Genomic DNA, 16,975 nt, shown 5'->3' on the forward strand with positions numbered 1-16,975 from the left:
ATTTCTTTAAAAAAATGAAAGTTATTTCAAAAATGTTGATTGAAACGAAAGCTCGCATTGAAAGAATTGATTTATCTAAAGAATCTGACATATCTAGTAAAAAGAAAACATTTTTTTTCTTAATAATGCAACTTCATATACTCAAGTATTATGGAAAATAATGAGATAAAATCTTGTTTAATTGTATTTTACATTTATAATTTAAAAAAAAAATGTTTTCTTTCCAAATTCAATATATTTTCTAATATTTGATTCTCAAGTAAAAAAGAACAAAAGTCAGGAGCAAAAATCCAAAAAAAGAAAATCCAAAATAAGAAATGGTTTTTTTTGTTTCTATATTGTATTTTAATTTAATCAATTTCTGGAAGATAAAATTATTATCCTTGATCAAGAATGTTATATTCAGTGACAGTAACTGAGCAATCCCCTCAGTAGATAGGTAAAAACGTATGACCGGTGGACTTCTATTCTTTAAAAGATCAGAAGCTTAAGAGCTCTCGACAGAAACAGTCGATTACGATCGATCGAATTAAAAAATTTTAAGTACCAATCGGTTTAATATCATTATTATCAGTGAAAAAAAAAAAAAATTATCACTTTAGCATTATTTGGTGCTTCGTTTTCATGAACGTCGATTGTCACAATGAAAGGTTTGTATATGATTTTCTTCTGATGATTGCGCGCAAGAAGAGTAAAAGTGTGATTTCAGCAAATTTATTTTTTAGTTTTTCGTCAAATTACAATTTTTCGATAGAGCAAACAATTTTTTTTTTTTAAATAATTATATTAGAGACGCACAAGTCCCTAAAACTCATGAATCTGCATTTCCATTGTTTCGAATTTCATAAGGTCAAATTTTTATTTAATCAAACTTTTTTTTATAGCAAAATTTTTTAATGCTCTGAATTTTTATTTAACAAAATTTCAATTTAAAATCGTTTTTTTTTTTTAAAATAAATTTCTACACTGAAAAAAAAATTTATTTGATTCAAATACTCGATTACTTGAGTATTATCAAATAAATATTTATTTGAACGAAATAATTTTTATTTGAATTAAATAAATTGTATTTGAACCAATAATTTGTGTACTTGAAACAAATACCATTTAATTGACTCAAATAATAATTATTTTATACAAATAAATATTTATTTGATAATAGTCAAGTAATCGAGTATTTGAATGAAATAAATTTTTTTTTCAGTGTATTTAACAGAACTTTGGTAGAAGAAGTTAATAATAACTAATTTGATGGATTTTATTCAAATTAAAAAATCTTTTGTTTTTTTTTTGTCAGATGACACGTAAAATTAAATAAAAATTCGGTACAATGTAAATTCTTTTTTATAAAATTCAGCTAAATATAAATTTAAGGCCATATAAAATTTAATCCACTGGGAACTATGAATTTTAGGAAATATGTCGTTTACTTGCACTCAGGAAAAAGTTTTTTTTGAACCAAATATACAATTTTTTAAATTTGCTTATTTCAAACAAAATCTGTTTGATTCAAATAAATATTTATTTAATCCAAACGAACGTTTAGTTTATTTTAATAAATTTTTCGATTGAAGAAAAATATTTTTATTGAATCATATAAACTTTTGATTGATTCAAACAAAATTTAGTTGTTTCAAACAAATTTTTTTCTGAGTGTGGAAAAAAAATTTCGTTGGGGGCAAATAGTTACGCGACCGTTCGGTAGTGCTAATAATATTTTTCAATTTTTAATTTAACTATAATTAGTTACTGATTATTTTGCATTTAAAATTGATCGAAAATAAATTATAATCGCAAACGCGGGTAATACCTGAAATCATTACGAGGAATCGAATTCATGATTATGATTCGAATTCAAGTTACAAAATCATTTATTCGTAAGATGTATTTTTAAACTTTTTTTTATCTATGACTTGGTACAAATTATTGATGACACATGTTTTATCATGTACAAATAATAAATTATTGTTCTCCGACAGTGCAAAAAAAAAAAAAAACGACGAAATTAATGATTTTTATCTAAATAAATAACTACAATAGTTTCAAATAACTTGGACGCGATTTCATTTAAGATTAAACAAAATCAAAGATTATTTTTCAATGATAGAAAAGTTATACGTATATAAAAAAAAAAAAGTTTAAAAAATGAATATTAAAAAAAATATTTTTTTTAAAAATATTGTTAAATAATCTCATTGACATATTTTTTTCAAAGACAAACGTGATAAAAAGAAACTATTAAATATCTGTTTTTAGAAATGAAATATTAAAGTGCAACATAAATGTTCTTTGAAAATACAATTTTGTTCTTTTTTTATATTTGTGGAGAAAATCAGAAAAAATATTTATCAAAAGTTATAAATCAGAAAACTCTTTTTGCAAAAAGAAAATCAGGTGATACATTATTTTCTTCTTTTCCTAAACATATATATTGTGACGCAAAAAAGATGAAGATATTTTTTAATTTACAATTCGATAACCACCATAAATATTTGTATTTCTCTTGAGAGTGATGTGAAGATACAAAGTGTCCTTATCATTCTGATAATTTATATACATGTAAAATGTGATGATGTGAAACTAAAGGAATTCCTTTATCAAAAAAAAAATTTTTTATCAACTTTATTGAAATAATTTTATGTATATATTGCCAATTTGTGATTGGCTGATTTTAATGAAGATAAGAACACAGACATGGGGATCACCAGTTAGGTTTTCCTCCACTACTGAACACATGTCACGTCATCACCTATCAACTTGATGCATACAAATACTAAGGAAAGAGAGTAGCGACTTCGTTCATTTCTTGAGTTTCTTTTTTATCAGTCAAGTGCAGTCGCGTGCGCGGAACAGTTCTACTTTTACAAAAATTATTAGTCCGACACCCGTGTTTTTTTTTTTTTTTTTTTTATTTCAACATATATATATTTAAAGATTTACTTCACGATAGAAAATTTCATTCGTCAAGTTCATTAATAACCGTTTAAAAAGTCTTTGTCACGCTTTTTTATAAACACAAATTTATAAATTGTGGTTCGTTATAGAAAAATAAAAAAAAAAAGTGATCTGTTTTAATTGACGGAAACAAAAAACTATTCCGCGATTCGATCCAAAGAGATTTCTATATCTTCGCTTTCTTCTTCTTCGTTTTTATCAATTTCAATAATCGGAATTTACCGGCAAAGCATCGACACGCTGGCGCAAATTCATCAAAATGTGTCTTCGCCGTGAGTAATTATTTTTTATAAAGAAAGAAATTTTTTTTTATCAACATCCACTCTTCAGATACTATCGAATCATAAATTAAAAAATTATTTTTTTATTTCTTAATAAATAAAGTTAATTTTTCATAAATAATTAACTGATTATGAAATTTTCTGACACAGATAATAATTATAGTTAAAATTATCATAGTTGAAGATCATTAACTTAATTTTTTTCAAAGTATAATAAATATAAATAACTAAATAAATTGTGAATGTAATGAATTTTAATGACGAAATGAATATTGGAAATTGAAAGAAAAAAAAATTGAAACAAAAATAATCCAAGGAAAACTGAATTTAAACCAATATTATTAATTTGAAAATTAAAAAAGCTTCTACCTGCGTACAATGACTGATATCTAATAACAGAATCAATTAAATGTAAATGAGGAAAAGAAGAACTGCATGAAACGTAATCAATCAGAGGGAAAGAACTTTAAAGCGAATGTCTGCTCATTTCTCGTCGTGCTGAATTTAAAGTAGTCCGTACAATTTCTGAATACAATTAAAAAAAAATGAATTTCCTCCACGGAATTATGAATATTAAATTGACAATTATATAGAGAAGAACAATTCATTATCAGAAAACAACTTTTTTTTTCTTTTCATTTCGAACTTGCTTCCTGCTATTAACATTATAAAATTCAAAAATAGATTTCTTTACGCAATTTATAAAATAAGAAAAATATTTAAAAAAATATCAAAATCTTTGTATTTAATTTTTTTTTCTTTTAATATTATCAATAATCTGTACAAAATCACAAATTTTCGGATTTTATTTTTAGTTCATTTTTCATTTAACGGCAATAAAACTAAGGAATTCAATAATAATTTTAAGGCATTAACGATATAATGAAAGGAGATAGTGTTTTTAAATGTATTTTAATGGAAAATGTTTATCTCTCATATATGCATTTATTTACAAAACAAATATATGCATATTTAAATAAACTATTTCCTTTGTAAATAAATTAAATATTAATATAATATAATTTTAAATAAATGTAAAATGTAGAATAAAATAAATAATAAAAATCAGTCAGTATTTTTACGTTTTAAGGGTTCCATTTAGTCGTTAGATTTTTATTTAGTCGTTACACTGAAAAAAATCATTTGATTCAAATAATCGTTTACTTGACTATTATCAAAAAAAATATTTATTTGTATCAAATAATTATTATTTCAGTCAATTAAATTGTATTTGTTTCAAATACAGAAATTATTGCTTAAAATACAGTTTAATTGATTTAAATAAAAATTATTTGGTTTAAGTAAATATTTCTTTGATAATAGTGAAAAAATAATTGAATCAAATAAATTTTTTTTCATTGTATACAATTTATTGGCTTTAAGTAAACTGATGAAATGATGAAATTAGAATCTTGATTACTTTTATTTGAAAAATAAAAGATTGCAAAAATTAACTTATATAAAAAAAACTGCAGTTAAATATAAAGTAAAAATTTATTAGTAAAACTTAAGTTTCTTGAAATATTATTATTTTCCTTAACAATGAATTTGCGTCGTAAATGCAGCATTGAATTTTAAAAAAAAAATAGTAAACGTAACCCTGTAAGTGAGTGAATGTGATCAATTGTTTTTAATTTTCAAAAATTTTTCATAAAAAATTACTTTTATCTTTTATTTGTATTTATGTATGTTCAACGTAATTTGCAAAGTCATGTATGCTTATATAACAATAAAAATCGAAATAGTTATGTATATTTTTTCTAGTTTGATATAATGAACAAGATAAAAAAAAAAGAGAATAGAAAAGCGAAATATTGTCATGTCGAAATTATGAAGATAAATTGACTTGATTCGCAAGTTGCGAAAAACTTAACTATAATTATTTCATAACTTCGTTAATGCCTCAAAATGCCATATTGATCATCAAAGTGATTAATATAATGAAATGCGTCTAATTAACTATAGTTTAGCAATTGGTTCCTCATTTTATAAAAATGCAACTACAACTAAACTAACGTTTTTACAATTTTAAACTACTTCCAATTTATAAAATTAAATACTTTCGTAATGACTGTCTTTTGTTAGAATTGTCTTACGTCAATTATTATTGCTTTGATGACAATTGGAAGTACGCATATATATATATATATATAACTTTAGTCGAACGCTAATATTATATCGAAAGAATAACATCCGTGATGGATTATTTCTTAGAAAACCTTTTTTTTATATAAAGATGTTAAAAATATAGTTACATTTTTTAATTTTAAAATTAATACTTTAATTAGAATGATAAAATATCAAATCCGTTTTACACACCCTTCTACACCCTAAAAAAAGTAATCTCATATTTAGAGGAAAAATCCTCTTCTAATATCCTCTCAATTTTTCCTCTTAAAACAAAAGTATTCCACTTGAATGTAGAATATTTTTATTCTTTGGTGACTATTAATAAAACAAAACAATTTTTTTGAGGTTCTGATTTCAAAAACATTGAATTAAAGTTAAATAAATAAACAAATCTATTAATTAATGTAAGTAATTAACTATAAATCATTAATTATATATAATGTTTAATTAAAGATATTTAATTTAGTGCAGGATAATAGCTTTTCTTTATCTGTTTATAACCATAATTGTCAAATTATATGCGAGAGGAAAATCCTCTCAAGTGAAGACTATTACTTTTGATACAATATATAAGAGGAAAATATGCATCAAATTAAGAGGAATTCGCTAGAATCAAGATTACTTTTTTTAGGGTGTATATGTATAGTATTTTTAAATTTTAATTATAATTCAGTAATTAAGCTAGATAAGCATTCGGTACATATACAATATATTAACTATTATATCAAAGTTATCGCAAAGAATTTGACCTCATTCAATTGATGACACGAATAAACGCATGTAGGTAATTGGAGCAAGAAAATCCAATTTTCCGTTAATGTAAAAGAACAAATAATCGATAACAATTCGTTTTAATTGTTTACTTATTATTTATTTTATTATTAGAATTTATTTATTTATTTAATTTCTTTATTGATATTTATTTCGATTTTTATTAATTTTCATTAATTTATTTTTATTCAAATTTTTATTTATAATTAAATAACAAAATTGTAAAATTTAATTTTCCGTATCAAATGATATAAAACTAAATTAACAAAATTAATAAAAATAAAAGTAAATGTAAAATGAAAAATTTTAGGGCAGTTTAAAAAAAAGGTAAAAGTTTTTAATACTCAATTCTATGCATATGTTCTATGTATAATTATAATTTTACGCTTATTCTTGACCTTCATTGTAATTTATTTTCTTATCAATTTTTGTTCAACTGTATCAACTTCCGTTTTACTACTTTTATCCTTAACTATTTGTTATATAGTTTTATTAAAAAATAAACATTAAAAAAACTAAACTAAACACACGATTAAATTAATTTAAATAACTAACTAAATTAAATAATATTTAATATTTAGTATAAAATAATATTAAATTAATAATTAATTAATCAATGAATAATAATATCTACTTAACTAACTCAATAAATAAATTTATAAAACTAATGTTAAAAAATAATAATTAACTGTTAAGGAAAAGTGGAAAACCTTTCCATTCACGCGATACTTAAGGTCAACAACTAAGAATAGAAATTAAAAGAAAGCAAAGAATGCTTTTTGCAACAGATAATTCGTTTGGAATATTTATTGATAGTACATGACAGATTAATTATAATCGTAACATTATTTGACCTCTGATTTAATCAAAAAAATAAAAAATTGATAAAACATTTGTCAGTAATATAAATCGATATGTAATATTGTTAAACCGCGCGAGACTTCAATTTATGCATGCAATTAACAGTTATTTTTTTTTTTTTTGATTCAAACGCGTGCAATGAAACAGTTGGTAATAATGTAAAGAAAATGAAATTTTTGTTAAATTTTAATAATATGAGTCAAAGTCAAGAATCTTTAAAGAAAACTGATAGTATATACTTAATTAAAAAATTGTTTTACTTTTAACGACCTTCAATTTATTTCATAAATAATGATATAGCCAACAAAAATTAAAAGCACTTATTTCCTTATTTCATTTTAATAAGAATAAATTATAAACAAATAAATAAATAAATAGAAATATGAGAACTAATAATTAAAAATAATAAAAACAATTTTAAAATTAAAATGAGATTCAAATAAGATCATTAAAAAACTGTTTTTTGGAATCGCTCAGAAATAAATAAATAAATATATTATTAATAATAAATTTTCATGGGAGAAAAAATAAAATATTTTCCAACTAATTAAATCGAATAAAGTTTTATGAAAAATTTAGAAATTATTTATTTTTTTTTTTTAATTAATTAGTTAATCAACTTAAATTGATCACGAATAATAAATTGATCTTCTATCATTATAAGAGAAAAAAGTGTTTCTGTATAACTTTATAATAATTTAATCTATAGTGATTATATAATGTGAATTTATCGACTAATATATCAAATCACGCACGGTCAATTTTTTAAGTCCTTGTATCAAAACGGGTCTATTGTCACGGATAGATACATAATTGATAACAATTAATCAGAAAATTATAGCCAATATTGCTAAAGATAGATGACAAAGTAATTCTTGTAAAAATAAATGATAAAATTTTCATTGAAAAAAAATTAAAACAATAATTATTTTTTAAAACAATATAATGAAAACAATTGTTTTATAAGTTCAAAAATAAAAATAACATATATAATTAACGTTATAAATATATCAGAGAAATTAACGCTTATCAATGTAATTACTTTTTAATTTTAATTTCATTAGTTCTTACAGATTAAGGCTGACGGAATTGGGAAGATCGGAACATAAACTACCACAGATCGATCCTGCAAGAATTTTTCTGCAGAGGTCGTATCATCGAACCTTCCCTCTGCAGAAAATAAGGTAATTATAAACAAAATTCGAAAGAAAAAGATTTTAAATTTAATAAATCAAATAAATTTCTTATCAAGAATCATTTCCGTACATAAATCAGGAACTTCTGTATATTATTTCGAAGAGAATAAAACAATTCCACATTTCTTATCATATTTAATGACAAATTATTTCTTTTTTTTTAAATCGTCAAAAGAAATTTTTGAAATATTTTAATTTTAATTCAGAAAAACGTGCTTAATTTGAAACATTGTTTATTTAAAGAGATTGTATATGAATAATAAAAAATAAATTTCTTTTATTCAGACATAGTCGTTTCTCTCGACTTGGAGAACGATCCTACATTACTTAGCGTGACAAAATTGGAATAAGGTGGTCAAATTAAAGTGAAAGAAGCAAATGAAATAATTGCGGAAGCACACGAGATCAAAAATCTATTCCCTATAGAAATGACGTCTGAAAAAGAAAATTCTAACACAACATTCACAGGACTCAACACTGAAGGAAATATGAAGATAAACATTACGAATGATAATATAAGAGCAGATAATGCCATTGTTCAGAAGGTCGCGGGTATGTAAATTTAAAATTTTACAATTAGTGTAAAAAAAATACTTATTTGATTCCAAATTGTTTTTTTGTTTATTTCATGCACAAAGCACAATAAAACATATTTAGCAATAGCGCGAAAAAGTTAATTAACAATTTTAAATTATTGTTAAAGGTTTTTTTTTTTTTTTTTTTTTTTGTTTTGAGTAAATGGCCTGATAAAAATTATTTATTATCCAATGCAGATAGTTTTATGTTTAAAAAAAATGTCACTAAATTATACTTCTCAATGAAACACGTGATTCTTTAATGTCTTAGAATCTAATAATATATCCTATTATAGTTTAAGCCTCCAAAGCAATAAAACATTAAGTCTTTGAATTTTATATAATCAAGTTGTCAATATTAATATTTCTAACAACTTGAAAATACATTTTTATTTAATTTATCAATAATTCATATTTTCGAATAATATTTTAGTAAACAGTCTCCCCTCTAATTATGTATTTTGTCAATGTAAAATTATTATAATATTATAACAAAAACTTATAAGTTTTTTATCGTGATAAAAATTGCACAACTAAGAACGAACTATTAAAAAAAAATAATAAAAAAACAGAACCAGGAAAATTTGTTCATATTTATCAAAATTTCCAACAAAACAAATGCGAATTTTCTATATAGTTTAAAAAATTTTTGATGTGGAAAATGAGGGAAAATTTTCATAATGACAGTGGATATATTATGCTATCAAAAGCCAACTATTAAATAAAAATAATTTTAAAAAAATAGTTGACTTTTAATAAAAAAAAAAAAAAAACACAGCAGTTAAAATACCTTTAGAAAATCTGTAAGAAAAAGATTAATAAACATCCTATTCTTAATTATAAACAATGATCAAAATTATTTATCTTAATGAAAAAATTATTTTAATAAATTAGAGCAAATAGTAAATTTAATGAAAGAAATAAAATGAAAAAATTTGTTATTAATAAATTTCTCAATTTTAATATAATTAATTTAGCTAAAATCTTTCCTTGGTTTTAAAATAGATAACATAACACGATAATGATTAAGTTAAATTATTAAAAAAAAAAAATGTTAAGCAAATATTTTTATAATCTTAAAAATTGTAATATTTGTCTTATATAAAATCTTCTAATTTTCACGTACCAAGGAAAGAGTATACCTAGTTCTAAAAAAAATATATATAAACAAGTGAGATCCACCTGATAATTAAATCGATTAGTTAATTTTTAATTAAAAATATCAATCAATTTAATTAGCGATCACTATGAAAATTTTCCAAATTATTACAACCTGTTTCCGCCACAATACTTTGGAGAACAGGAGGGACTTACAAATATTATTGCTGGTATAAAATTTTGAAGGGATGCTGGGTGAACTGCTTCTCTAGTTCCTCCACTTTTTCCAGTTCTCCATACTATTTGAATCGTTCCGAATATTTTATCACACAAACACACTGTTTTTAAATTTAAGTTATATAAACGCGCACTGACTCGAAACATAAAATTTTTATTTATCTTTTTATATTTGAACACACACACGCACTGATTTTTTAATTAAATTTAAGTTATACAAACGCGCACTGACTCGAAATAAAATAATTATTTTATTCTTTTATATATTAACACACACACACACTGATTTTAATTAAATTTAAGTTATACAAACGCGCACTGACTCGAAATAAAAGAATTTTTTTATTATTTTATATATTAACACTCACGTCCACACACTGATTTTAATTAATTTAAATTATACAAACACGCACTGATTCAAAACAACAATTTTTGTTATCATTTTATATTTAAATAAACACTGATTTTAAATTTAAGTTATACAAAATCCGCACTGACTCGAAACATAACAATTTTTTATAAGCTTCTATAAAGTGGGATTTTTACTCCCGTTTTCTCTCAAATGGCACTGAAAAAAGAAATAAATATTAAATTAAAAACTATATTAAGACTTTAAATGAGAGATTTTCAAAAACGTTTACATATTTATGAGTTTATCTTTCCATCATCAATTATTTTAATTATTGTTTACAATTATTTTTAGAATTACTTTTACAATATTTATTATTTTTTATTATTAAATGCAAACAAATTTCTTTAATTAATAAATATTAAAATAATCAACCTGTATTACATAAATAATTATAATATTTTCATTATATTTACCATAATAGCGAATTCGCTATGTCTATGAGATCCTTTTTTTAAGCCATTTAATCCCCGGAGATCCCTACTCTTAGATTACTTTTCAAACCATTGTGAAAATTTGAAAAGTAATTCTTCGAATAGACCGAGTTTTAAATAACCTACAACTTATTTATTCGCATTGCAAAAAAGATCATTGTGCCATTTTCTCGTTTGGATTAAACATCAATGGAGAAAGCTGAAATAGAAAATTATTTATCATAATTTATGTATTTAAAATTGTGACAATGATGATTTCATTTTTTATAAATAATTCATTATTATTATTTTTTATAAATAAACAAATAAGACAAAAATTTTGCAATTTTGAATCTAAAAAAATGATAAAAAAATATAACCTATAAATAATAGTATTACCAATACAATTTAAACATTGTTAAAAAATATATTTATAAAATTAAAACATTTAAGACAAATTTATGATAATTTCATTTTACAATTAAATTTCCTAAAATTGCATTTACTTCCTTTTTATGAGTATATTTTTATTATATAAATAATTATAACTTACCATAACTGCCAATTATCCCCTGCAATTGAGGACTGACGAAATTATTTCATCTATCCAGAATATCCACCAAACAGAAAACGAGGAAGCTGAGAAAATAAACATTATTTTTTATTAAATTTGTCTGCTCGATGCCATTTTAGAAAAGTATAATGATCACTTTTGTTTTTGTACAATTTTGCGAAGCATGAAAGCAAAGCATTGCCTGACGAACATCGACATTTCGAGCTTAATGTCAATTACCTTGACATTACCTTTTGTTCTTGAAAATGTCTCAAAATTTGGGAAAACACATGTATTTTATATAATATCAACCACATAGGACATAAAATTGCGACAAATATCAAAATTTTGTTGCAAAGTTAACCTAAAAAATCAATGACGGACAATGCTTTTGTTCTCAATTACCCATTAACGATAGAACAATTTATTGCACAAAAAATCATAACCTACAATACTATCACTGATGAAAATCACGAAATACTCACAAAAAATACAAAACTTAATAACAATTCACCATAACTTTTACATTTGCACAACAACCACATGCAATGAACATAGAAGGAAGGGGGGGGCAATGACCAAAAATCCACATTTAGTCATGTACTGACAATTTTTTGGCATAATTATCAGAAAATATTATTTCCCCCACTCAGATAACAATAAAAATACAAAAAATAGTTAATATTTAAAGATAAAGTTACCTTTTTTGATAAAAAAGCGAGGATAATTGTACATCAACCGCCACTTTCAGCAACCTGTTCAACAGGAATCAGCAGGAAACAAGCGAGCTTCTCTCTGATTGGCTGAATGTGAAAGCCTCACTTTGGTTGGTGGACAATTTATCTTTGCAATTTTCAAAAAAAATTATATTAATAACACGTATTAATTTACAATTACATTTAATTATTACACAAGTTTTTTATTTATAAGATATATTCTACAATAGTACATTAAACTTTGGTTATACTTTGAAAATTTTATTTAAAATGATTATTTGCACTTTAATATATTGCTATTTTGACTAGTTACGTAGCAGTAACTTTTACTTCCGGATGCGCGAAAAATACAAAAATAGACATGTTGTGCGCTGACATTCGGCTTTTTCGAAAATAATTTATTCAGTTTTTATATATTCTTTTTAATTAATATTCTTAATACATTTTACAACTGTTGTTTTTAATATTTATGATATTTTTATTTTATTTTACAACAGTAGGGGAAATTTTGAGGTGCTAATTTTTATATTTAATTTCCATTACACGTTGTGAAATCAATATAACCTCAAAGTTTGTTTATTTTGTTTATGGAAAATAGTTGCAATTATATATTTTTTTAATTGACTGCTACCACAAATTTTAATCAATTATATAATCTTTAAAAAGATATATTATTTAAAACTATTTTATTCATTCTCTAAATTCAACCATTAATAATATTAAAAAAAAATTTTTGTAAAAGAAATATACTTTTTGTTATTTATATATATATATAAATAAATAGATAATAAACATTTATATAATTATTATAATTAAATTTTTAAAATACCTTTTTTCATTGCAGCTGGTTTAAAAATTCAAAAAACAGCAAACGAATTAGACGAAAAATGTGCCGCAAGTCCAGGAGGTGGTTCATTATCCAGTGGATGTTCAATAGTGACAATTGCTTCCGTGTCAAACTCTGAACCAGATCCTGATTATCCAAATGGTCCAGATGGAAATCCCGAGAAAAAGCATAGTAGTTTAAATGAAAAATGGTACGAAACTACTTTACAAGTTTCTGTTCCTTTTTTTATTGCTGGAATTGGAACTATTGGTGCTGGACTTGTTCTAGCCGAAGTTCAAGTTAGTAATTTTATTGATATTAATTATATTTATAGATTATTTTTATAAAATAATTATGAAAATTATAATTAATTAATAAATTTCAGAATTGGCCAGTATTTAAAACAATTTCACAATTATTCATTTTGGTTCCTGCCCTATTGGGTTTAAAAGGAAATTTAGATATGTGCCTTGCCTCTCGTCTTTGTACGCAGGCAAATTTAGGCAATATGAATTCCTACAGAGAAATAGCAAAAATGATTATTGGAAATTTAGCTTTAGTTCAAATTCAATCAATAGTTGCTTCAACATTAGTGGCCCTTTTTGCAATTACTGTATCAGCTGCGATGGATGGTAAATATTCATGGGACCATTCACTTCTAATGATCGCTTCTAGTGTTTGCACAGCCACAAGTTCCTGCTTCATTTTAGGTAATTTTACTAAATTTCAATATTTTAATATTCATGTTCTATTTTAAATATATTGCAAACTTTATATAGTTTTCAAAAAAAGAAACAAGAATAATCTACGTTTCTCTTTTTTTTTCCAATGATAGTACACTTTGATAAATTTACACGCGCGCAGTAATTTAAAATCTCTCACGATCAAACACACTATCTATTTGTAAAAAGAAAAATTAAAAAAAAAATATTATGTAAACAAAATAAGTGTCGATTATCTTGATTGTCTCGTCCAACGACGAAGGTTGTTTATTGTTTGTCGGGCACATTTCGCAAGAAATTGTGACGAATTTGAATCAAGATTTTTATCTTTACGCTTGTGACGTTCAATAAAAAAAAAATTATGCATTAAATATTTTTTCCGTGTAAATAATTTTGCGATCTATTTAATTTTTATTTAATTACTCAACAATTGTCATAGTTATTTAATTTTTTGTCTCCTTCCGTTATTTGTTTTATAAATAAAAAAAAAAATCTACATAGTTTTATTTTTTAAAAAATATTATTTACAATTTGTTTAATATTCTAATATTTATTGAATAAATTAATTTTCAGATTTTGTCATGATTGCCGTCATTATGTTATCACATCGATGTAAAATGAATCCTGACAATTTAGCAACTCCTTTGGCAGCATCGATTGGTGATGTTGTTTCCATAAGTGTTTTATCTGCCATTGCATCATCATTTTTCATTAAACTTGAATCGGAAATTTGGATTTTATATCTAATTATTGTTATCTATTTGGTACTTTTGCCATTTTGGATTTACATTGTTTTACACAATAAATACACGAGGAATGTATTAACTTCTGGATGGGTTCCAGTAATATCTGCTCTGTTTATCAGTGGGTGGGTAAATTAAAAAATAAAAAAAAAATAAAAAGATAGCAAAATAGTCTGTAGTAAAATGCAAAATTAAAATTGTTTTGAACGTTGAGATATATTATAAAATATATAAATATTAATTATAGTAATTAAATTTATTTCTAGACTCGGTGGACTTGTTCTTGACCAAGCGGTAGATGTTCTCAATGGATTCGTAATATTCCAGCCGATTATCAATGGAATTGGTGGAAATTTAGTTTCAGTTCAAGCCTCAAGAATCTCAACAATGCTACATCAGACATCCCTAATGGGCATCATTCCTCCACACACAAAATTATGTGTTTCTCCATGGAAGGCTCTTATTAAAGGAGGTAATACTTTCGAAATTTTTGTATTTAAAATTATTTTATTAAAAGAAAAAGAAAAATTTCCCTACATAAAGAATATTAATATTTCAAATATTTTTATATTTCAGTGCCATCAGCAAAATCTGCACGAATTCTCATTTCCATGTCGATCCCCGGTCATTTGGTATTTATCTTCGCCGCTGATTATTTCAAACATGGACACTCTACAATTCACTTTTCTTTTGCTCTATCTTATCTTCTGGTTGCTTGTCTGCAGGTGAGAGATTTTTTCTTTTTCTTAAATTATACAAATATTAGAATTTGAAAATTAAAAATTCCAATCATCAATTATTATCAAATAAATGTCAATATTTGAATGAAATCAATAAATATCAATCGATTTCATTTAGATAGCAATAAAATTAAAAATTTAAATTAAAAATTAAATGAACTGTTATTTTAAATATTTTTTTTATTCGATTTTTACAAAAAGATTATTCAACAATAGGAGAATATCAAATATCTTTATTTTTTTTTATCAAAATAGGTGATGCTTTTGCTTTACGTTGCACACATAATAGTTCACGCAATGTGGAGGTTTAAAATTGATCCAGATAATTCGGCGATACCATATTTGACAGCTTTGGGCGATCTTTCTGGCTCAATTTTCTTGGGAGTAGCAATGTACTTCCTCATGTCTATTGGTAGACAATACGGGGGATGAAAATAAAAGACAAGAAAAAAATTTCTCAAAAAAAGAAATGTTTTTCTTTTAAAACTATAAAATATAAACTGAGTTTTATATTTTATTCAAAGTAGATTGTCACTGTGACAAAAAAAAAAAAATGTTTCTGTCGTGAGATTTCTCAAAATATTCTCCAAAATAATATTTTTCTCCGTTATGTGCCAAAAAGCTAGTCCAGTTCATTTTAAATCACAAATTAATTGAATAATAAAAGAGAAACTCATTGATAATCTGTTATTTAAAAAAAAAATAGATTCACGAAACTAATAAATTTGCAAAATTAGATAGTGAAATTATACAATCAATAAATTTATAAAAATAATTTATAAAAATAAATTTATAAAAGTAAATTTAGAAAATAATTTAGAAAAGAAAAATAATGAATTTATAAAAATGAGTGATTGGTGAAACAATTGAATTTATTAAAATACAAAAAAAGAATGATGATTAATCCGAGATACTTTTCTTCAATTTTTTAAAAAGAATTTTTTTATAATGAAAAAATAACGAGTCTCGAGGTCTTAAACGCTATATAAGAATGAGATAGTGAATTTACTGTTGTTCTGAATATGTATTTGTTTACTGAAAAACAGGCGACAGCTTTCTTTGTCTTTAGTTATGTAAATTTGATCTGCATATTCTTTATTATAATATAAGTGAAAAATGTAAAAAACAAGTCTCTCGGAGAGAGATTTAATTAACAGTTGCCTGTCATTGTCTACTTTTCACTTTTAATCTTTACGCTGTTTATTTTAAAACATGCTTAATCAGTTTAACAGCGCCTATAAATGACATGGACTTTATAATAAATTTAAAGAATTTCAATGAACTAGTTACAAAAATAATTATGTTGTTTACTTCCGTGCAGATGTTCTTATTTATACATAAAAATTAAATTCATAATAAATAAATATATTATAAATTATCCAATTTAAAAAAGGTTTATAAATTTTTAAAATTGAAATTCTAAAATGTCAAATTAAATACGGAAAAAAATTTGTTTATTAATATTTAATTTGAAGAAATATTCAATTTTATACAAAAAATAAGAACTGCAAAATAATTTATACATAAAAGTCAGTATTATTCAAACTTGATTAAATTCTTTTGAAAAATGTTTCAATATTTTCCATCAGAAATTAATGTAATGCATAAAATTAATAATGTAAGAGGAAAAGTTAGCTCAAAATATATTTTCTATAAAATTCATTCTTCTTTCTTTATTTTTTCCATAAGTTTCATTTCCTTAATTTTAAATAAATTTTGGATTTACTTTTCAAAAATAGATCTTTTAAA

At 23.5% G+C, this 16,975-nt stretch overlaps 1 protein-coding gene and 1 long non-coding RNA gene across 5 annotated transcripts; one reads left to right on the plus strand and one right to left on the minus strand.

The window, feature by feature from the left end:
* Positions 1-491: 491 nt before the first annotated feature.
* Positions 492-16,888, plus strand: LOC127288435 (solute carrier family 41 member 1-like). Of its 4 annotated transcripts, none has more exons than XM_051315878.1 (9): positions 492-650; positions 8,063-8,182; positions 8,480-8,746; positions 13,040-13,320; positions 13,407-13,731; positions 14,317-14,611; positions 14,753-14,958; positions 15,063-15,211; positions 15,482-16,888. In XM_051315878.1, the coding sequence occupies exons 3-9, from the start codon at positions 8,623-8,625 to the stop codon at positions 15,656-15,658; spliced, it is 1,557 nt and encodes a 518-aa protein (XP_051171835.1). In that variant the 5' UTR covers positions 492-650; positions 8,063-8,182; positions 8,480-8,622; the 3' UTR covers positions 15,659-16,888. The 4 variants fall into 4 exon arrangements, with proteins under 4 accessions (XP_051171835.1, XP_051171836.1, XP_051171833.1 ...); XM_051315879.1 differs by having other exon boundaries at positions 501-650; positions 8,072-8,182; XM_051315876.1 differs by lacking the exon at positions 492-650 and adding an exon at positions 2,801-3,227.
* Positions 9,964-12,312, minus strand: LOC127288438 (uncharacterized). Its single transcript, XR_007844042.1, has 3 exons — positions 11,480-12,312; positions 10,930-11,146; positions 9,964-10,672 (listed from the first exon to the last, which is right to left on the minus strand). It is a non-coding gene; the product is annotated as an uncharacterized LOC127288438 (long non-coding RNA).
* Positions 16,889-16,975: the final 87 nt, after the last annotated feature.

This window comes from Leptopilina boulardi, unplaced genomic scaffold, assembly GCF_019393585.1.
Source record: "Leptopilina boulardi isolate dan_hultmark-lab unplaced genomic scaffold, ZJU_Lbou_2.1 LbouV2_386, whole genome shotgun sequence".
Classification (NCBI taxonomy): Eukaryota; Metazoa; Arthropoda; class Insecta; order Hymenoptera; family Figitidae; genus Leptopilina; species Leptopilina boulardi.